Raw genomic sequence first — 22666 nt, forward strand, 5'->3', positions numbered from 1 at the left:
ATATCTGCAGAGTGACTGGCAGGGAATGATATAGTTTGTGACTTAGAGATTTCCTCTGTGCTAAATAATAGCCTTTTTAAAAAGGCTAGCATAATTCTTATATTAAATGGTGCAGACAAGATAGGTATGGTGGTGTCAAGTGCCATCTTTGAACTGATCTGACAAAGAGCAAATCATACAGTGACATTCAGTTGCCAAAATTTAAGGGTTTAAAGAGTAGAGCAGAGACTGTCTGCATTTTTTGTCTTTTCTTTGGCAACCTTCACTAGAAAAATAGCTGGTAAAGGGACACGTGGTCTGGGTTCTGATTTCATTGAGTTGAATAGGATAAGCCAGCTACCCCTTATGATAACCATGTATGCAAGAAAGTCAAAGTATCATTTGCTTCAACTGCAAGAGGTGGACATAAACCTTGTGTTTTAACCTTTTAACATCTATTTCTAATCTTAATATAATCATGGTGGAATTGACCATCAGTTTTAAAAACTTTGAAAACTTTATTAGTATGAACTTAAAATGGGTAAAAAGAGTTCTTATATTTATGATTTAATGTAGCTGTATTAAAAAATGTTAAGACGTAAGCTCCAAAAGGGCAGGAAATTTGCCCTGTTGACTCTTCTACCTCTAGTATCTACACTAGTGACTGACACATAAAAGTTTAGAAAATATTTACTGAGAAAATAGGCAAGTTTGTACAATGGTACTTCAAAAAGTTCATAGAAAAATAGAATTAAAAGATAATACAAACCTTTCCATGAACTTTTTGAAGATCCCTTGTATGCACTTCATAATTATATTTGATAACTTTGTACACATCAATATTTACAGGAAATGATGACTCTCAAGACAAATGAGCTATTTCAGACAATGCAGAGAGCCCAGGAACTGGCTCACAGACTGAAACAAGAACAGAGAATCAGAGAATTGGCTCAAAAGGGACATGATACTTCTAGATTGATTAAAAATCTTGGTGGTAAGTGCTTAATCAGAATTTTATTTATAGTATTTTTTGGTTTTTTGGGGGGGTTTTTTTGTCTTTTTTTGTGACCGGCCGCACCGCGCTCAGCCAGTGAGTGCACCGGCCATCCCTATATAGGATCCGAACCCGCGGCGGGAGCGCTGCTGCGCTCCCAGCGCTGCACTCTCCCGAGTGCGCCACGGGGTCGGCCCTATAGTATTTTTTTAATAAGACTTTAAATAATATCCTGTTTTAATACCATTGATACACATAACCAAAAATTTTTTTAAAATTTCAGACCTTAAACTAATGTAACTTTACAAACAGCAGTGCCTATTTTATTTGGGAAATTGCCTTAAAGTAGAACTAAATAATGTTACACTTTTTGTTGGTATCTTTTCATATAAATTATATGTTGTTCACAGTAATCCTTTAACATAGGTAATTGTATACCCATTTTTATAAAGAAAATAATTATTATTCAATCTCCCTAAATTCAGTAAGGGATAAGAATGCAAGTAACTTTTTGTAAGAAAATTTAGACTAGCCCTTCTACATTTTCATTGCAGTATTCATTCTGATTGATTAAAGTCTTATAGTCTTGTATTTAGTTGCTGCTATACATAGTTTCTATTAATATTCCTTAACTGTCATTTTTTTGTTTCCTTAAGTGTCATTTTATCAAATAATTTATTTCTCGTTGCCAGTTGATACAATACAAGTAGAATATAATGCATCTGCTAACATTTCAAATTCAGGACATAACTCTGATGAAGTCAGTGTTAAAATGAATACATGTACCAATTCTGCGTCTTCTCCCAAGAAGGATACTGGTGTGCAAACAGGTATTTATGTAGAAATTGTAATGTGATTTAAAATTTACTGAAAGTCACAATTAAAGCAATTAGACTTAAGTTCAAAATTATATGCTGTTCGTGGGAATGTAAATTAGTACAGCTATTATGGGAAACTGTATGAAGTTTCCTCAAAAAACTAAAAATAGAACTACCATATGATTGAGCAGTCCCACTGCTGGGTATTTATCTAAAGGAATGGAAATCAGCATACCAAAGAGATATTTCCACCCCCATGTCCATTGACAAATGAATGGGTAAAGAAAATACAGTGTATATACACAATAGACTACTACTTGGCCATTAAAAAAGAATGAAATTCTGTTATTTGTGGCAACATGGATGAGCCTGGATGACATTAAATGAAATAAGTCAGACATAGAAAGATACATACTGCATGTTCTCACTCATATGTGGGAGCTAAAAATAAGTTGAACTTTTCAAAGCAAAGTAGAATTGTGGTTACTAGGATGGAAAGGGGAGAGAGGGAAGGGGGGGATAGTGAGAGGTTGGTTAATGCACACCAAATTACAGCTAGATAAGAAAAATAAGTTCTAGTGTTACACAGTAGTGCTAGGCATCTATAATTAACAATTTATTGTATGTTCTTAAATAGCTAGAGGATAGGAGCTCAAATGTTCTCATCACAAAGAAACAATAAATTTTTGCAGTGATGAATTTGCTAACTACTCTGATTTGATCATTAAACATTGTATATATACATGTATTAAAATATAATTCTGTACCCCATAAATATGTACAACCACCATGTTTCAATTTAAAAATATATTTTAAAAAACATTAAAGAAATTTGAGGTTTTCAGTAAGAGTGAGTTAGATAAAGTGATCTCTTGGTTTTTAATTTTTTTATAAAAGCTTTATTGAGATGCAAGTCACATACCATAAGATTTACACTTCTAAAGGGTACATACAGTTCAGTGTATATTTTTTAGTATATTCAGAGCTGTGTAACCATCACCACAATCAATTTTAGAACATTTTCATCAGTCTAAAAAGAAACCCCATACCCATCAGCAGTCACTTTCTTTTTCTCTTCTCTACTCCAGTTAACCTGTTTCTGAGTATTTGCTTGCTCGGGACATTTCATATCATCATAATCATATCATGGCCTTTTGTCTCTCTTCTTTCACCTAGCATATTTTAAGATTCGTGCATGTTGTAGCATGTATAAGTACTTCATTTCTTTTTATCACTAAGTAATATTCCATTGTATGGACCTACCATTTATTCATTCATGAGTTAATGAACATTTGGATTGGGTTATTTCTGCTTTTTGGCTGTTATGAACTTTAATGTAGAAGTGTTTGTGTGGACATGTTTTCAGTTTTCTTGGTAGAGAGAATTGCTGAGTCATATGGTTAACTCTTAGGTTTAGCATTGAGAAACAACCAAATTGTTCTTCAAAGTAACTGTACTATTTTACATTCCCACCAGCAATGTATGAGGGTTCTGATTTCTCGATATTTTGCCAAAACTTGTTATTCTAGTGATAGTGAAGTTGTATCTTATGTGGTTTTGATTGGCGTTTCCTCAGTGACTGATGATACTGAGCATCTTTTCATGTGCTGGTTTTAAGTTTTTTAAATAGATGTAATGTCCATGTTGTGTTGGGTATCATTATCATAGGTCTCCATGCTTATTATGAGTCCCTTCAGCCCTCTACCTGTCTCAGAAATCTTTTTTATTTTTATTTTTAAAACTTCTAATCTTTTTACCTTACACTTTTTAAACTAGTTACCACTGGACCCTCCTGTCAGTGTTTGTGGTCCTTGAGGATCCTTTGGTAATTTAAGAGACAAAAACTAATTTAGCTGGACATAAGTTAATATGAGATAATATTTCCCAAGCCTCATGAGTTGGATAGCCTCAAACCTAAAATGTCTTAAGGAAATCATTCTCCTAACATAGCACTATTTTCTGCAAATTGATTTTTGATTCTACTTCAATACACCAAATTAGCCCCATCATATAAAGTGAATGGTGTTAGTGTCTGTGTGGCATTGGGGGTATGCTTGGTGCCACTGAAATGGAGGTTTTAGATATCGGAACCCTTGTGTGCTGCTGGTAGGAATGTAAAATGGTGCAGCTGCTATAGAAAACAGTATGGCAGTTCCTCAAAAAATTTAAAATAGAATTACCATATGATTCAGCAATTCCACTTCTGGGTATATACCCAAAAGAACTGACAGTAAGATCTCAAAGATATTTAGACACCTGTGTTCACAGCAGCGTTGTTTACAACGGCCAAAAGATGGAAGCAACCCAAGAGTCAATGGACAGATGAATGGATAAATATAAAATGTGATATATACATATAATGGAATATTGTTCATAATTAAAAAGGGAATTTTGACATATGCCACAACGTGGATGAACCTTGAGGACATTATGCTAAGTGAGTAAGCCAGTCACGAAAAGACAAATATTAAATGATTCCACTTATATGCAGTATGTAGGATAGTAAATTCATAGAAAGAGTAGAATGGTGATGCCAGTGGCTGTGGGGAGGAGATGGGGAGGTGTGCTTTAATGGGTATAGAGTTTCAGTTTTGAAAATTAAAAAACGTCTTAAGAGGGAAACAATGTCTTTGGGAAAAGTAAGTTTTGTCACTATATATATTTTGCCACAATTTTTAAAAAAATGAATCATTTGAAACTTTTTTTTAAAGATGACTTAAAAACAGGAATATTTACCAGTGCAGAATCACACTGTGGATCAGTAATAGAGAGGGAAATCATAAACTGTTCATCTCCTGAGATTTCAGCAGAATTTAATGGACAGTTTAACAGTATGAAAAACAAGCAAGAACTAAGTCAGGATAAAAGAGCCAACTTGGAAAAAGAAAGTGATTGGTATAATGACCAGTATAATCAGTTCACAAGAACAGAGAAACAGACAAAACACACGAAGAAATGTCCTAAAAGGGCTGATTGGAATATAAATAAGCCACTCAAGAGGTATATCCCAGCATCAGAAAAGTACCCTAAACAGCTTCAAAAACAAAGAGAAGAAAAAAAAGTAAGAAGGCAAATGGAACTGCTTCATTTGGTTGAAAGAAATAATCCTGGACACCTCTCTCAGAATAGAGGCACTTCACCAGAAGCTCATTCATTTCATCAAGAAATGGAGTCAAATTTCAGATGGCATCTAGCCAAAAAGGTAAAGCTCTTCTGTCTTAAAAAAGTTATTTTAAAAGCACGTATTGATGTTTCCAGATTCAAAACAGTTCCCCACATGCATGTTTTGAAAAGGCTGTTTCTATGTCTAAACAAGAGTTATAGGTATTTAATTTACATTAATGATTAGCAAACTACAGCTCGTGGGCCAATCCACTCTTGCTTTTTGTAAATAAAGTTTTATAGAGTGAGCACAGCTATGCTCATTCTTTTATGAATTGTCTAAGGCTGGCTCCATGCTACAACAGCAGAGTTGTGTAGTTTGCAACAGAGACCATATGGCCCCAAAACGAAAGTGTTTGTGTAATCTGGTCCTTCAAAGAAAAGGTTTACACATAAATAACTTCTATATATGAATGCTATTCTTTGATCAAACACCCATTCAAAACCCTTGTTTATAGTCCATACAGTGGACACTTTTGGAGATCAGGAATTATTGGATTGGTTTCACCCTGGAAAAATACTAAATGTCTCTAGTCTGTTATCCAGTATGTTATTCTGTTGTTATCCTCAAGATTATTTCAACTAAAAATATTTGTGGGGACGTGGAAATCCTATACACTTCTGCATTTATCTACTCATCTTTTAGGAAGAAGAGCCTCTGAAAATTAAGTCATTCAGCAAGGAAAGGTACGTTAAATGTTAGATTAGTTCCATAGCTACTTAGTGCTTTCTGTGTGAGACAAAAGAGGAACAAGACATCTGCTCAAAATCTAGTCGAGATGAGGCATGAGTAAAAGAAGACAGCACAGGTTGAGCATCCCTAATGTGAAAATCTGAAATGTTCTGAGCGTCAACATGATAGCTGGGAAATTCCACACTTGACCTCATGTGTCTCATGCACAAAATTATTTAAAATACTGTATAAAATTACTTTCAGGCTATTTGTATAAGGTGTATATGAAACATACATGAATTTTCTGTTCAGACTTGGGTCCAATCCCCAAGATATCTCATTGTGTACATACAAATATTCCAAAATCTGAAACACTTCTGGTCCCAACCATTTCAGATAAGGGATAGGGATACTCAAACTGTAATAGGGTAACCTGTAATAGGGTGTGGCTTTCAGGTGAGGGATAGAAGTTAAGTGATAGGGTGGCATTTTAGCTAGAGCTCGAAGGCTCAAGTTGGACTGTGTCTAGGCAGGAATGTGAGTGACATTTTCTATTATCTCCAGACTTAGTGAAGCAGTTTGGATTTTCCAGGTGTTTTTAAACAGGGCATTCTGCTTGGATTGAGGTAGGAGGGAAGAAATGACTGATAAAGACTGTTAATTTCAGTTAATTAGTGGGAGATTTAAAACTGTTGGAATTCTTATTGTGTGTCTTTGTGTGAACGAGCTAGTAAAAACTCAATTTAATCCCATTCTGATGCCCTGTTGTATGTATGAAAAGGTATAGAACTCAGGCTTCTACATAAAATATTCCAGGTGTTACAGGCACATTTATAATTGAAATGTGATTAAAGAGTAGATGTGGGGGCCGAGCTCGTGGCGCACTCGGGAGGGTGCGGTGCTGGGAGCGCGGCAACACTCCCGCCGCGGGTTCGGATCCTATATAGGAATGGCCGGTGCACTCACTGGCTGAGTGCCGGTCACGAAAAAGACAAAAAAAAAAAAAAAGAGTAGATGTGGTTAATTTAAAATACACAATTTTGTATTAAACCTTCTTGATCTGTAATTGTGTTTTTAAAAAAAAAATAGGTCTCAGTCATCACCAGTTCCAGCAGTGAAAAATAGTACCCAACAAACCCAGACAAATACATTACATTTACCACTAAAAAACAGTAACTGTGAAAGACAGAATCTGATCTCAGGAGATAGTCCAACAGAATCATCACCTGGGATTTCTGAACCACCCCATTTTATTCCCTATGTCCGAACAAATGAGATCTACTGCTTTGATCCAGATGCACCATTGTCTAAGCCTTCAAGCCAAGACCCTCAGTACCAAAATTCACAGGGTAAGTATACGTATTCTGCCTGTAAAAACTGAAAATCAGCGTGAACACCCAGTCCTAACATCAGCATTCTAGAAAATGTCCTACAAGGTTTGCCCCAGGAGCAATGGAAAGAATCTCTCTTTCAAGAGTCAATTATTAAAGTTTTTACTGAACATTTCGCTTGGTGCTTTACTTAGGATATAAATTTATTAGTGAATCCTTAGAATACTGCAGCATAGAGCAGTACCATATTTCTAGAAATGTATCTGACTTTTGTCAATTTCATCTGGCTTCAGACTATGACCAAGAAAGACAGCTGTTTGACTTTGGCCATGTCAGGGATCCACTTCTTAATCCTAACTTGGTGAAAAACAGGGATCGACAGCAAGCAATCCTTAAGGGACTGTCAGAACTGAGACAGGTATGAGCTTTTTCAGGTAGTATAGATGTGACTGTTCTTTATGTGTGCTAAGTGTTTTAAGTGCCTCGCTGATCATCCCAGTTTATAAGATTAACATATAGGAACAATCTTGATTGAAAGTAAAATGGGACTTGCTTTGGATTTGTTTTCACATTGCCATCTTCGAGACTGTATCTTTCCATTTAAAATCATGAGACAGCTCTAATATTAAGACAATTTTATTGAATAAAAAATGCATACATTGAACAGTAAAACATGATAAGACCCTAAAACCAAAGACAAAAAATATACAATTATGCTTTAATAAATTCTTAGCACTGTGGCTCACACTTCTTCAAAATTTGTTGGCAGTGTTAGAACAGAATATTGATGTCTGTTCCAAAGAATATTATTCAGTATGAAATTATATGTACCACCTTACTCACCAGACTACTATTTCTCAGACCAATTATTGTAACTTCTCATTTTCTTGCTGTCTTATTAAATAGGGAAAAATAAGCTGTGCCCTTTTCCACATCCAGACATTTACCAATGCCCCTCCATTTCACAATGTTGGTTCAGGTGTTACTTACCCGTTCTTTCCTTTTCTAGAAAGAGCTAGAAAAATCCCCACCTTTACCCTTTTTTTGGTTTTTTTTCACCTTTGCCTATTTAAATACAAGCTAACACAGGGTTACTAAGAAAGTATCCTTTAGTTTTTTTAATGCTAGCTTCAGTTAAGATTTTACATAAATTTTCCTTTAAAGTGACAAGTGGAGGGCAAGAGGAATATTATGTATGCATTCACCCATCAATATAAGGCCCAGTCTTATTTCAGCAGGGCCCTCGTATCATAGCCACTAAGGTTAGCGCAAGTCAAGGTAAACACTGGATAGTAAGGGAGATTCCTTCAGTGTGTCTCCACCCTATTAAGAGTACTTGGGGAGAGGGGGAAGGGAAGATTCTTAGCCCCATAGTTTGAGAGACCCGATTGCTGTTGGTTTTTATGCTAAAAACATAATCTTACAAATATATAATAGCTACATAATACCAAAATGAGAAAGTCTAGTGCAAGAATTACTAAAAAAAAGTTTGAGTGCTAAAAATCCAGTTGGACAAAGATAAAGCTTAGATATGGCCATATAACATAGGAATAATTTGCAAGTTTACTGTATACCTTACTAACATATCAATGTGATTTCAGGGCCTTCTCCAGAAGCAAAAGGAGTTGGAAACTAATCTCATGCCTTTAGCTGCAAATCAAGAAGAGAATTTTAGTTCTTCGTTTTAAATGTAGAAAACCAGTCCTTCACATTTGATGTGTGTCTTCTAGATCATGAAATGCATTTTTCAGATAACCTAGATTTTTTTAAATGCTCATTAAAAAACTTGTACTTTATATAGTAAAATTCTATTTTTTTAAATATACAATAAAACACTTTTGTAAAAGCTTAGTAAAAATTTTTTTTCTGTTAGTTTGGGTATTAAAGTCCTAGAAAACACTTTTCTACTTACCTTAATAGAGTTCCTGACCTGTTAACGTTTTCACACTTTTTATGTAACTTACAAATCTAAATACCAACTCATGCATTATGTTCTACAGAATGTCCTTTTGAGGTGTCAAAGGCTTATTTGACTTCTTAACCCATCTAGACTAATTTTTACTAAAATAATCCAAATTCAATTTTGGCCCCTATTAAATTTTTTTCTCTGAATCCTATTTTTTATGACATTCACTGTAGAAACTGCAATTTTCAAAAATGTTTACAAGCTTGCATTAGTAATGGAGGCACAGTTATTACCAATAAGGTTTGGAATCTGTGACCTTCAAAAGTTTCTAGCATAGCACTAAAGCACTTAACATGGTAATACTAATTAAGACAGTTCAGAAACATACTTCCATTTTTGTAAGACTACCAATTAGTTTGTCCCAAATTATTCAATGCCTTGCCTATCTTTTGAAATATGAAATTGAATTTGGTTTAACAAAGAATCACATAAGCACTGAAAATTATAATTATCAAATACACTCAAAAAGTTGACCAAGATTTTAGTGACAGGCTAAACCTGAGGATAAAAAATAATGCTGCTTGATAGTAAGTCCTATGTATAGTTTATTTATGTAAATGAAACTGCACTGTTAGATAAATCTTGAGGTACTGAGCCAAAATTCTGTAAATATTAACATCACTTGCTTATACCTGTGTAAAAACACTATACAAAAACAAAGTAAATACAATAGTTGATTATTCATTTCAGCAAAAGTAGTAGTTTGTATCATCTGAAATTAGAGGAAGAAAAGTAAAGCCACTGCTGTTTACCATCTTTCTCCAAACATCTAATTTTACATAAAAAGCAGGCTTCATCTGAAGCCCAGGTACAGGTGACATACAAACTTAAAACTTAAAAGTGCCAATATGAGATAATCCAAGTACAATATGTTAAAAATATATATATATTTATTTCAATTTTCAGATGCTTCAACTGTTACAGGCCATCATGATTTAAATAAGAAAAAAAAAAAAAACATTGAGAAAGGACAAGAAACCTTTTGTTTAGAGAATGAAATATAAATTGTTAATTCACTTTTAAGAAACAAAGTTCACAAGCAATCTATAAAAAAAACAGTTACTATAATTATTTCTCTTTTGAAAACGGCCTGGAAGAATCATTTTTTCCCCAACTTAATGGAGATGGAGATTTATCTCTATCCAAGCTTTGAGTATAAGCAGATAAAAGGTAATTTTCATTTTCTTGAGACTGACTTGATGAAAGGGCATATGGTGTCCCCAAAAACGTCTGATGAGTGAGAACATTAAGATGACTAAACTGATGGGACATATTTAATGGACTGTGATAAACCTGAAAGTTACTATATGAATCTTGTTCTGCTGAATTGCTGTTCTCTCCTTCGGAGCATACCATATCAATAGAAGCTCTCTCTTCAGAATCAATTTGATAAGTCTTATCTTCTAATAAACTTTTTTGCATGTCAAGAGATGACTGCAACTCAATTTGAAAATTCTTTTTTTGATCTGTTCCATGTGATCCTTTGGTCTCTTTCGCCAATATTTCTGAAGGAAAATTGCTGCATACTTCTATTTGTGAGATTTCATCCCCTGAATCCAGAGACATATCCTCTTCATCCTTTTCATCGTTTTCTAAAAGAGCTACATTTAAAAAACAAAAAGTCCTCCTCTATTGAAATACACAATTTGTTTAAGTTTTAAAATTATACACTACTCACACAATATAATGCGTCAGGGTCTGCAAATCCACAATCCCTTAAAGCTTGGTCTTCTGCCACAAGTTCACTTAGTCACAACACTCACACTAGATGTGAATGTCCAGATACTCCGATGCTAAAAGCTTCTGCGAAATGTGTTCACGTTTAATGTTGGGAAATCCCAACTCCCAGCTCCAAAGGGGTTAATGTCAAAACAGCATCTAAAGTTATACGGTAATTCAGTATTTGACAAGACAAATATGAAATAAAATTTCTGACATCTAGCTTCACTGGATTACTAAACTGGTTAGTTCTATTGAATGTTCGATAATTGCTGCTTTTCATCAAAACAAAAGTAAGTACACATCTTTCATTTTACATAAAACCTGGAACCAAAGCAGAGGCCATCTCACAGAAGACTAAGGCTATGATATCCCTACTATCTTGGAATTAAATTGCTTTATACATCTTGGGAGATGTAGTAGCCCAATACTAAATCCCCATATCTATCTTGTTTCCTACTTTTTTCTGTTAACAGCAGCCAATAAAGCTTACATATCCTAAAAGAGAAATTAGGTATTACAAGACTATAGTATGCATAGTCTATAAGTAACTCTAATAACCTGTAATGACTACAGTATACTAAATGAGCAGATCCTGTGCATGCTAAGTATTAGAATGATAAACCAATGCCTTGAAATACTTCCCCTAAGGCTGTTTTGAGTGGTTTCAAAATAGGCATTTCATTATGTGATAATAAAGCAAAACCATTCCTCTTTTTCTGTCTGCCTTAAAAAAAGGGAAAACTACTGAAAAGTTACCTGACTGCGACTCAAGATTCTCATTAGCACCAGGCAGTGGAAGGTTTTCTTCTGTGACTGAGTTGTGATAGCCCACGAGATTTTTAAAGTTTTGCATAAAGTCTTCAGCAGTTGCAACCACTATTCCATTATCTGTATAACTGGAAAGCACCTTTATGCTTTTCTCTAAATTAAAAAACAAAGTTTCATGTATAAGACAGTTGAAAATACATGGACAAATGATGATGCCTGCCCCCAGCCCTCACAAAATCTTTTCCTCCACGTTTTCAGAATCATTAACTGAACAATCAACACCCCTCACACAGCCCCACAAAATCCTTTTATCCACATTTCCTATTTTCACAGTAGAAAGCTTAAGAGTGCTCTCTTTACCTGTTAAAAAGACTATATGTCGTTGCTGTATGTTCTGAGCCTGAAGTCTGATAAGGCAATCCAATTCTGGAGCGTTTCGAGTTTGTGAATCACAATTGTGGTATGACAAAATTTCAACCAGGTGTTTCTTCTGATAGACATTCAAAAGTGTCAGCAGGCTTAGAGCTTTAGCATTCAATCTGTGAAATTAAGCAGATCATTATCTAGATGCACACTTCTAAAATTTAGAATAGAAAATTTTGCCTTAGATTAAAACCATAATTTCTCAATTGAAGCAACTAATGACAACTGCTCTGCTTTGGTTATTGCCTGATGCAAGGGTGCTTCTTCAGAGAGAGGGAAAGCAGGAATTGTGCAACCCACATCTAAGTCTAGGGTTTTTTTTGGCACAAGGCTTAAGGGCCAGCTATTCGGTATAGGCTAAAATCTCAACCATTCTAGTTAATAAATTACAGTTATCTTTAGTTTTACTAATTTCAAACTTTAACGAAGGATATGAAAGGGCAAAAAATATACATCCTCCTAAAAATAACACAATACATGGCTCTAAGCGCTTTCTATACTGCAAGACACAAGGCAACAAGTGGAAGACATTATTGGTTGCTGTCAGAAAGATGAGGGTACTAATAACTTTGGGCAAGTTACACCTTGGGTCTCAGTATTGTTATATAAATATAAAATTTGCCCTCTGCCTACTTCACAGGCTTTGAAGAGGAACAAATTTTAAAAATGAATTGCTACAAAAAGCTAAACACTTAAATTATTCAAGCCTGAAGTTCCTGAAGAGTGTAGCATGGAATATCAATAGGTATTACAAGAAATGAGTTCTGTGGTCTAAGTTTAGGAAACACTGACACAATGTACAACAGAATTCTTAGAGTTTCTCAGATCCTTTAATGTATACACTTTACGGACTCTCTACTAGTAGAATACAGTATCCCAAACTCATCTGATTACCATAATCATTTGCGGAACATTTCAAGTGACTAGCACTCCAAGGATCACACTTTTGAGAAGTGACTTCCAGCCATATTAAAAATCATAAGTGTGGGTATGTGTGTATATATATGTATAAACACTCCATACATATACACACGTATATGCGCGTATATTTATAATTTTTTAATATAAATACATACGTATATGTATCTACATCTATCTATCTATCTATCTATCTATCTATATATATATATATATATATATATATATATAAATGTCCTAATCACAAATCCCTCTACCAGATCAAGATTATTCTTTGTCCAAGTACGTGTGACTTTATTAGCTACCTAAGTATGAACTGGGAGAGGGTCTGATCCAGTTGGCACATACAGTTCAGTAAAAAATAAGAAAAGAATGGTCGTTCCATTTTGATTATTATTCTAAACCCACAAGTGGCAAAGATTAAACCAATTGCACCTATACATATAACTAGAACTTCACCAAATATCTATCTAAACATGAATACCACTTCCTCCTAAAAAGGATAAATTAATTCAATATCTAGAATCCCTTATAGTTGACTATGGACATCTGTGAAAACTAAGCAGCATCCATAATCTGGGAAAAGAAATTTTGTGAGAACAATGTTAAAATCAACAAGCATCATAAAGTTATTTTCCAAATCTTACCTGCCCTGTTCCTTTAGTTTTTTCTGAAACTTACAGTGGACTTTCCATTGCCATTTTCCTTCTGGAGTACTAAGTTCCTCAAGGAATGTCAAAAAATTTTTAAGGTTCTCTGTTAGAGATAATGAAGTTCGATTTTAATTCAATAAATAAGTCACTCCACAAGTGAATTACGTAAGAAATGCTTGTCATGTTATGTAGAAACACTTATTTTCCTATGTACCATTTTCATTCTTTTATCCCCCTCTAAGAGAGACAGAAATCTATATATCCTTAAAGCTCTAAGAGCATAACATTTACACTAAAAATGAAGATCATGTTGATGACAATAACAATACCAGAAGTGATCCAAGTGTAGCAGGTGCAGCAAGCCTTGCTTTATACCACACTTAGAGAAAATTATTTGTAAAGAATAAAGAATGGAAATAAATTTGAGGTAATAAAATTCAGGAAAAGATTGAAATGTATTAGTTATCTTCAAATGGCAGAATAAATGTATAATACATTAAAAAGTATGTGAGTCACTAGTGTTGTTATAGTTTTTCACTAAAAACCTAGAAAAAACAAGTTACATCCTCAAAAGAAAGTGTAAATCTTACCAATTGTGACCAAGTCTGGATTTAGAATTGATTCATCAGACACGATAAAACCTCCAGATACAAACAATTCATTGTATGTATGATTTTTAACATCATCCAGGCTATCAACACCAGCAAAACTAACGCAGGAGAGTTTTTTCAAAGTCACCAAGCCAGGTACCTATTTAAATGCCAAAATAAAAATAGAAATAAGGATAGATAAGGGAATGAAACTGTGAAGTAACCTACAAGAAAAGTCTGACAAAATGCACTATGGCTCATCTATATTAGTGCACTACCTCTGGAAAGCCACACACAAAAATAATATTCCCAACATTATTTCCCAGTATATAAACTAACATTTATGTACTGGGACCTATCGTGAACACCAAGGAAAAGCAGTTTACAGTACACCTGAACACACAAAATGGACAAATGTTAACCTGTCTGGAACCTGTGAGTATACAGAATTCAGATGAGGACAAGAGCCTAGGTGCTGGAACAGTCAGGAAAGGCTTCAAAAAGCAGTAATACTTGAGGTAGGCTCATAAAACTTGTTGGGGTACTTCCAAATCCAAGAGAAGAAGGGATGGTTTGAGAAAGAAGAGGGGGCACAAACAGGTTTTGCCTGGGACATACAAATGAAGATAAGAATATGAAGAGAGGCAGCAGACCCAGTGGTCTGCTGGAATTCAGTACTTTCATTAGCCTTGACTACTTGAGTGACAGGGAAAATCTGTGATGTGTAGCAAGTTAAAATTCTGCAGAGGTATAAACATGAATCTTACAAGCTGATTCATGGAAGGGTGCTTGTTTTATCTCCTTTAAAGCTTATTTTAAAAACTAAAGCTTTAGTCTCAGACAGTAAATGTAAAAATAAAGGAGTTTTTTAAAACCAAAATAAGTAGTGAATTTAACTTAATTAATGGTCTACCTTGTGAATGAAACCTGCAATGTCTTCATTTTGAATAATAATCAATAGTTTATCTAATTTTGATCTTCTTTCCAAAAACTGTTCTGGATGACATTCTGTATTGCCTAATTTGATAAGATATTCCTGTTAAAGAAAAACAACTAAATCAATATTTAAAAGCTTTTTTTGCAAACATGAATTTACACCAGAAATGCAAGATAAACTGATAAGCTTTACTACTACTAGAATGCTATTAACAATGAAGTTATACTCTAAGAGACCTCAAAGATCATCAAATCTACTCTTACAGAAGAGGAATCTAAAGGTCAGAGGTTCATCCATCACACAGTCAAAATGTTACAATGCTATGCAATCACAAGTAAACAACAGTATGGGGTAAAAGAAAGAACCATAAAAACAATGGATTAGCCCAGGTTCTTAATCCAGCTTCAGTAGTTGTTATGGGGAACCCAGAGCCCAATCATAAACCACTTCCTTGCTCCCATTTTCCTTTCCTTTCCTGTCTTAAGCATGCCCTTGTTCATTTGCAGCAATATTACTGGATAACTGCAAAACACTTTTACAACCACTGTAGCTCATTTAAATCACAACAGCTCAAAAAGCATTCATATAGAGATTCACTATACAATGGCATTCACATACTAATTAGCCATTTCTGTCAAGTCTATATCTTCAAGCAAAGTAGACTCTCCCATCTAATACCACAACCTCCATGCTAGTAATATAGTACCTTTCACAACACATAGGTAACTGGCCATGCAGAGTTCCCCTTTGCTCTTTACTTGCTAATGGAATCCTAACCCCTGAAGCAAACTACTCAATCCTAGAGGTCATGTTCCTCATTTCACAAGTATAGGAGATTAATTTTCTCTAGGTCAGCATAGCTAGTCACATAGCCATAATCAAAACCCAGCTTGCCTGACAACCAGTCTGCTGTTCTTCCAAGAGCAGCCTGAATAACACACCCAAAGAGGACCTTTTTGTGTAGCCCTAAACTAAAGCAGAATCTTCACTTTTGCTCTAAGCTCTGAAGCTTCTGGACAGATCTCAGACCAGTCTACAGAGTTGATGAAAAGGTAAATTACTGTCTGACAGGCCCACTGACTATTTTTGGTCTGTCTTTTTACATTAAGAAGCTTTACATGCAAGTTCATTTTAGATAAGACAGTTTAATTCATATAACAACAAATCAGTTTGACTCCAGTTAGACTTCTACTCTACTGTAACATTTTTGCTAGAAATTTTCCAAAGAATATTGATTAAAAGAATTAAAGTTCCAATGTATTTTCCTATCAGATTTGCAAAACAAAAAGCAGTCTTTTATTCTATATAAATAATAAAAGAAATATGATTTGTTTTATTGCCAGAATTAAAAGCACCACTCATAAGGAAGTGAGTGCACTTTCCATCCCCTCACTCTAAATGCAACATAGGTGTGTTACAATTCATTTTAAAAAGAGGGTGGAGGGACATGGAGTTACGCTGCACACACTGAGAACTGGGCTCAACCTACTGATTCATCTAGCCCCACACCAACATGCAGCTATGCCCCAAAGAGTACTGTGCTTGGGAACATGCTGCTAGTGGTGGGAAAAAGTTGAGAAGCTCTATATTCAATCATATAGGGCAAAAATGCAACCAAGGAATTCCTAGTAAGTTTGGTTTCATCTTCCCAAGATACCATAAGAATCAGTAAGGAAAGCACAACTGACTACTCTGATTCTAATTTCCATGCTCTTCATGTCCCCCCTGGGTACACCATATAAAACATGATGAAATCAGTAAGACCCCCAAACTGACAAAAGGCTTAGGACATCAGTAGTGCTGAATTTCTGGGCTACTCGGGGCTGTGTCACTTATTTATATTTCTGCTTCCTCTAACAAAACAGGCAGAAACTCCGGTCATGGTAATTCCATAAATGGGAGCAAGCATTTATTTCAAAACCCTAGACATTCCCTTAACAAATTAAAATTCTATAGTTTAGTAAATACTAATTAGTAATATTAAACCACTGATTTCAATGTGTTGCCATTTACATATCTGTTAAAATACATGTATCTGGATCTATACCTATACACATACATACACATAGGCTTGTGTGTGCTGTTTTTCCTGTTCTGTTTTTTTTTTTTTAAACCAAATACCTGAAACATTAGTCTGCTCTACAGCTTCAGTAGAAAAAATATACCTTTACAGTGAGAAATCTTTAATGATTAGGGAGTCTTTCAGGATTATCAAGTTTTTTGATCAATAAGTACTGTACAGAACCATGAAATGGCCAGGATATCAAGAAATGCCAAGAGGATATCAGTAGGCCATCCCTGGAGAGCTGTTTTTCTATTTGATTGATAAAACCCCATATGGCAACTTACTTTACCTCTCTGTATTTTCCCCTCCCCTTCATTAAAAACCCAAGAAAGAAACATTTAAAACCTTTGAATCAACAGTTTAAAGGTATTTTCATCCCCCTACTAGCCAGCTGCCAAAATATAAATAAATAAAATAAAGGTATTTGTAGTATGTATATAAATGTTCTTTGAAATGACACTATAAAACAAGATTCTAAATTCTAAGATATTGGGCCGAGCCCGTAGCGCACTTGGTAGAGTGCTGCGCTGGCAGCGTGGCGACGCTCCCGCCGCGGGTTCGGATCCTATATAGGACTGACCGGTGCACTCACTGGCTGAGTGCCGGTTGAGTGCCGGTCACGAAAAAACGACAAAAAAAATAAAAAATAAAAAAAAATAAATTCTAAGATATTTAGATCACAGGTTCTGAATCTGGTTGAACTTATCAGTCTTATATTCCACTCTGAGTTACTAAATTATGAAGAGATATGTTCAACAACATTTAAAAATAAAAAATTCCATTTTATACAGGTCAGATCAACAAGACAAGATTATATAGCACTACCATTACCTTCTTGTTTAGTTACCTTTATTTCTTTACAGAGCACACTCTCTTCTTCTTCATGAATATAAAATTTCACAGTATTTTTCTGGACATCTTTCATGATTTTTACCAAACTATTAAATACTTCAGGTTCTAACTGGCTTATAAAATTTGAAAGAGCTGGTTGTGCAGAAATGTTTACATCACTGGGCGATTTTGTTGTTTCTTTTTCTGGTTCCCGAGCTATATCACCAGGTACAGTATGATTGGGAGTCACAATTAACTCTGCAGTGTGGTGTGGCTGGTTCATTTCTACGTCGGTTAAACTCAAAGTTGAAGGGGAATGCTGCACATTAGAGTTGGTGTCTTTCAAAGCATCACTACAAAGTGGCTCAAGGAGGTGTTTATTGTTGAAGTCACTTGAGGAAACTGGCAGGACGTGCCTCTCCAGAGGATTCAATGCTATCTTACCACGAGAATCATTAACACTGACTGAAGGCAAATTCTCACCCTTGGCTGATGCTTTAATAATAATAGTATTTAGTTTCTCATGCAAGCCATCGACAAACTCCTGCACACCAGCTTTGGAAGTCTTAGAATATATGAACTCAGAAAGCCGTTTCATCTTCTCTTGTGTTGAAAAGATAGGTGTGGAAATTCTACTGACATATGAAACATTCTTTTGCTTCAAAATCTCTTCTATCTTCCTAGAAAAGAGACTGTACTCTCCTAAAACTGTCCTCTCTGTGGTTTCACTCATTGCAGGCTGCTCTGCTGCTGGCACACACTGCTCCTCCACTGTCATCACCTGACCTGTCAACACGACATCCTCAGTGCCCTTTAGTGTGTCTGTAAATGGAGAGGATGGAAACTGGTAATCAGAACTTCTCTGTCTACTTATTACCCTGGGGTCGTTAGGAAAGGCCTCCTTTGGTGGCAGACACACCAGTTGTTCTTCTGGTGATTTCATACCTATACAGGAAGAGTTCATTATGTTAAGAGCAATCCAAAAAGATAACATCTGAAAACATAAACTCTTAAGTCAGAAAAAAAGTCAGGTCACTTACACACTTAGAACTAAGTACACACTGGAAGGTAAAATAAAAACTTCGAATACTGGTGTGATCCTTATAGGAAACAGCTAGGTGCCCTACTTACGGGCTAGTCTTTGGATTTCAGGAACTACAGTAATAACTTTGAATGTTATTTTCCTTGGTTTCTTTTGAAGTGCTCAAACAAGCGCCAATTTGGCATCAATACAAATTAAGTCATTTGTTTACTTCTGCTTCCCTACCATTTTGTAGGTCTGACTTTAATAGACCTGTTTTAATCAAGATGGTCAGATGCATTAGCTTGCTTAACCCTTATACTCTTTGTCAAGTAATGTTTACTATGGTAATATACCCTTGACATGAGAACTGAGTGTAAGGCAACTGAAAGAATACCAAACAAAGACGCTGTGGGAATAATCACCAAATTAATAACACATGTATGTAGGATCTAGGATAATTAATTTTATCTGCTTTCAAACTTGTTCTCACATACCAGGATATTCAAAAAGCTCACGGAAAAATAAAAGTGAAAGATAATACAAATCTTTCCGTGAACTTCTGAAGTACTCTTGTATGGGGTTGCTAAATGGATTTTCTGCAATGTTAGGGACTTCATTTTATCAGGAAATAAAGGCTCAATTAGACAGGAAAAGAACATATTTCACAGCTGCATTAACAGTAACATCTTTGACAGTGCTTTCATAAGTATTTTTATTTTGTCTGGAAACAATTTCAAAGAAAATCAGGATAGCTTGACTACCCCACTTGAGATAAAAGGTCATTCAGTTAGCTGAAGCTAATGGGAGTACAACCTTTGACTCTTGACAACTAGCTTGATCCACAAGGCCATTTTTTTCATAACAAATCCTAAATTCAAATGCTATGTTTTTTAAACTACATTTCAAAACAGATACATTAAATTCATTTTAAGAAACAAGGAGAAAGTGTATTTAATTTACAGTAATATTCTATTTTAGGAACAGAAAAAATTCATGATCTTTGCCTAGAAGACAATACACAATTTTATCTTTTAAAAAATTACTCATTTCCCTTACGCTTTATCCAACATTTCAGGACATGGTGCGTCTAAGTGAGAAAGTCCAGGTACAAGTAAAATTTTCAAACCTATACTATTTTAAAGATATGGTGAATTCCCTATTCAAGTTTGTACCTGGTGTAGCAGCATGCCTTTTCTACACAGAATTCAGTTTTGATTTTCTCCACACTCACACTTTTCTAAAGGTTTAACAACAGCCTCAGCAGCGGTCAGCCTGTGACATTTTCTACCAATCCCAGTGGTTACCATGAACCACTAGACTCATTAACTACTGCAAAAGCCACTTGTCAGCATAGTAAAAAGAGCACAGCAGATCCGTAGGTAGAAATGAGAAGGGGAGCAAAATATCCTGTGGGCAAAGATAAAAACTATATGAAACTGACAAACCAGAAAATTTAAGTTCCATAAGATTAATTCAGAAACACTGAATGTCCTGTATATACTTCTTATATCTGCAACATTAAAGTGGGGTTTAGTAAACATGTAAAATGTCTAGAAAGGTACATTAGAAATTGGTAACAGCGGTTGATGTATTGGGGGGAAACTAAGTGTCTGGAGCTAAGGGTAGTAGACTTACTTTCTGAAGTATTTTTGTATTTCCTGAATTATACTGTACCATGTCATACATCTGATTTAGTCAAATAAAAAGTTTCGAATTGTATCTCATCAAATAAATGGGTTGAGGAGGACTACCTGTAATTTAAAAACTTCTGAATTATTTATTATTTAAAATAAAATACTTGCTCCTAAAATATATAGCATAAACATCAGACCAATAAATAAACATCAGACCAACATGCTTATTCCTGAAAGGCTACACAGAACAAAGGGGATTTTTAAAAGCTGAAATGTTAACTTAAATCCATATGGAGAATTCTCCATATTAAAAAACGCTAAACCAAATACATCACTTTTTAAAATGTAAATAATCATCACCTAATTTTATCTTGCACAAATTTCCCTGTATAATTTCATTAAGAACAACATTAATAAATGACTTAAAAGAACAAACATGTCAATATCCATACTAATATGTTTTTTACTGATTGTAATTAAAACATTGCAGTATTTTGACTTAAGTGAGAGAGGAGTGATGAGTTCTCTACAGGCAGCATCATTGAGATATCTACACTTTTGGTTACAAAATATGAAGACGGCACCCCAAATAAGAGGAATGCAGATGCTGATGGAGTATTTTGAAGTATAAATAAGATACTTGCTATTCCTAATGAGAAAGAATTACTGATAGAGGCAAAACATGAATGAATCCCTGACATAATGTTGAGTGAAAGACCCAAACACAAAAGAGGACATATGTAAATTCCACTTATCTTAAGTTCAAGAACAGGCAAAACTAATCTATGATAAAAGAAGTCAGATTAGTGGCTCTTGTTGGAAACAGAGACAGTACTGACTGAGAAGATGCAGAAGAAAATCTTCTGGGGTGCTGGAAATGTTCTACATCTTGATTTAGGTAGTGATCACTTAAGTGTATACATATGTAAAATTCCACTGAGCTGTACACTAAAGATTTGTGCACTTTCCTGGATATTATTTATCTGTTCTTGTTTTTTGTTTTAAATCATCTTTTGCTAAGAGGAGACAAAGATTTTCTTGAAGAGAGCTACTAACAAAGTTTTTTTTTTTTAATTCTCAAAGGAATCACTATAAAGATCTACTAAGAAAATCATTTGGCTCCTTCCTAATTAAAAACAAAAACAATAAAACCCCAACACTTTAGATTTCTGAAAGAGTAAGATACAACAAAATGAAGATGGGCAATAAAAAAGACCACCAAATTCTAAGAAAACAATGCCTATCTATGACCATCTGCAGGGAAGGTGAATTGATTGAGCTCAATTAAAGGAGACAGTCTCCTAGGCACCCACTGCAACTAGCTAATCAGTAATATCTGTGTTTCTAGACTCCAAAAGCTTATTAATCTCTTATTTAAACTATGCAGAAATTAGCTTCACAAGTAGAAGAAGAACTGGGTTAAAAAATGCAAGATTAGGAATAGTGTACCTAAAAGATAAATGATTTTACAACCTCCTATTTTTTTTTAATTTAAAAGAAACTTGAAGACTGCTTTTCATAGACTAGCCTGCAAAAATGGATTAGGAAAATATTCTTGTCCTTCCAAATCATCATATCAGACAGAATCTACTGTGGGTGAAGAAAACTTAAACTCTATGTATACTCAACGACTTCTTTGAACATTCCTTATAGTGAGAACATCTGATACAACTCAGTTAATAATTTAAATATAAATACGGAATTGTCCAAATTTTCTGTAATTAACAGAATTTAAATCAATGCCCTATTGATGGAGGACCAGAAATGCAAGTAGCAATTCTGAAGAAGGGCACATTGGGAAGAAAAGCAAAGACAGCCTTCTCACCTGGTGTTTGTTTCTCACCATGTTTCCCCAGCTGGTCTTCTGGGCTTCTTGCATTCCCTCCTGAGGGAAAGCATCCATTAGATTTGTAGATTCTCTTCAGATATCAGTGATACCTCTTACGCAGCTTTCAGACAACCCCAAATGCTAACAAATTAAAGTACTCCTTCCTTTGCCTAAAATATTCCTGAAGGAAGGGTCATTCAGAAATAGGAAATTGCTTCCCTTCCCATTTTGGTAATGATGGAATATCAAAACCTAAATAAGATATTGTGCCTTCACATGGCTCTCAACACCAAGTATGAATGTTATCTAAGTGAGAAATGGTATCTTGTATCAACCACTTCCCTATTCTG

The 22666-nt window shown here is 34.8% G+C and overlaps 2 protein-coding genes across 14 annotated transcripts in view; one reads left to right on the forward strand and one right to left on the reverse strand.

Annotated features, from left to right (window-relative positions):
- Positions 1-18642, forward strand: part of CCDC66 (coiled-coil domain containing 66) — a 61425-nt gene extending 42783 nt beyond the window's left edge. For 2 of the 5 annotated variants that reach the window (XM_063115385.1, XM_063115386.1), the window contains 7 exons: positions 829-973; positions 1666-1803; positions 4503-4993; positions 5600-5640; positions 6716-6975; positions 7251-7375; positions 8559-8740. In XM_063115385.1, coding sequence (XP_062971455.1) covers positions 829-973; positions 1666-1803; positions 4503-4993; positions 5600-5640; positions 6716-6975; positions 7251-7375; positions 8559-8645 — 1287 coding nt within the window. In that variant the 3' untranslated portion in view covers positions 8646-8740. Of the gene's footprint in view, positions 1-828; positions 974-1665; positions 1804-4502; positions 4994-5599; positions 5641-6715; positions 6976-7250; positions 7376-8558; positions 8741-18568 lie in introns of those variants that run through there. The other 3 variants (XR_010024945.1, XR_010024944.1, XM_063115387.1) reach the window with 3 other exon arrangements.
- TASOR (transcription activation suppressor) overlaps positions 9967-22666 on the reverse strand; it is a 48588-nt gene continuing 35888 nt past the window's right edge. For 2 of the 9 annotated variants that reach the window (XM_063115375.1, XM_063115384.1), the window contains 8 exons: positions 22314-22373; positions 17847-18775; positions 14911-15033; positions 13998-14157; positions 13402-13510; positions 11774-11952; positions 11402-11566; positions 9967-10524 (listed from right to left, as the gene is read on the reverse strand). In XM_063115375.1, the coding sequence (XP_062971445.1) occupies positions 9992-10524; positions 11402-11566; positions 11774-11952; positions 13402-13510; positions 13998-14157; positions 14911-15033; positions 17847-18775; positions 22314-22373 (2258 nt within the window). In that variant the 3' untranslated portion in view covers positions 9967-9991. Of the gene's footprint in view, positions 10802-11401; positions 11567-11773; positions 11953-13401; positions 13511-13997; positions 14158-14910; positions 15034-17846; positions 18776-22313; positions 22374-22666 lie in introns of all 9 variants that reach the window. The other 7 variants (XM_063115376.1, XM_063115377.1, XM_063115383.1 and 4 more) reach the window with 7 other exon arrangements.

Source organism: Cynocephalus volans, chromosome 11 (genome assembly GCF_027409185.1).
Source record: "Cynocephalus volans isolate mCynVol1 chromosome 11, mCynVol1.pri, whole genome shotgun sequence".
NCBI lineage: Eukaryota > Metazoa > Chordata > Mammalia > Dermoptera > Cynocephalidae > Cynocephalus > Cynocephalus volans.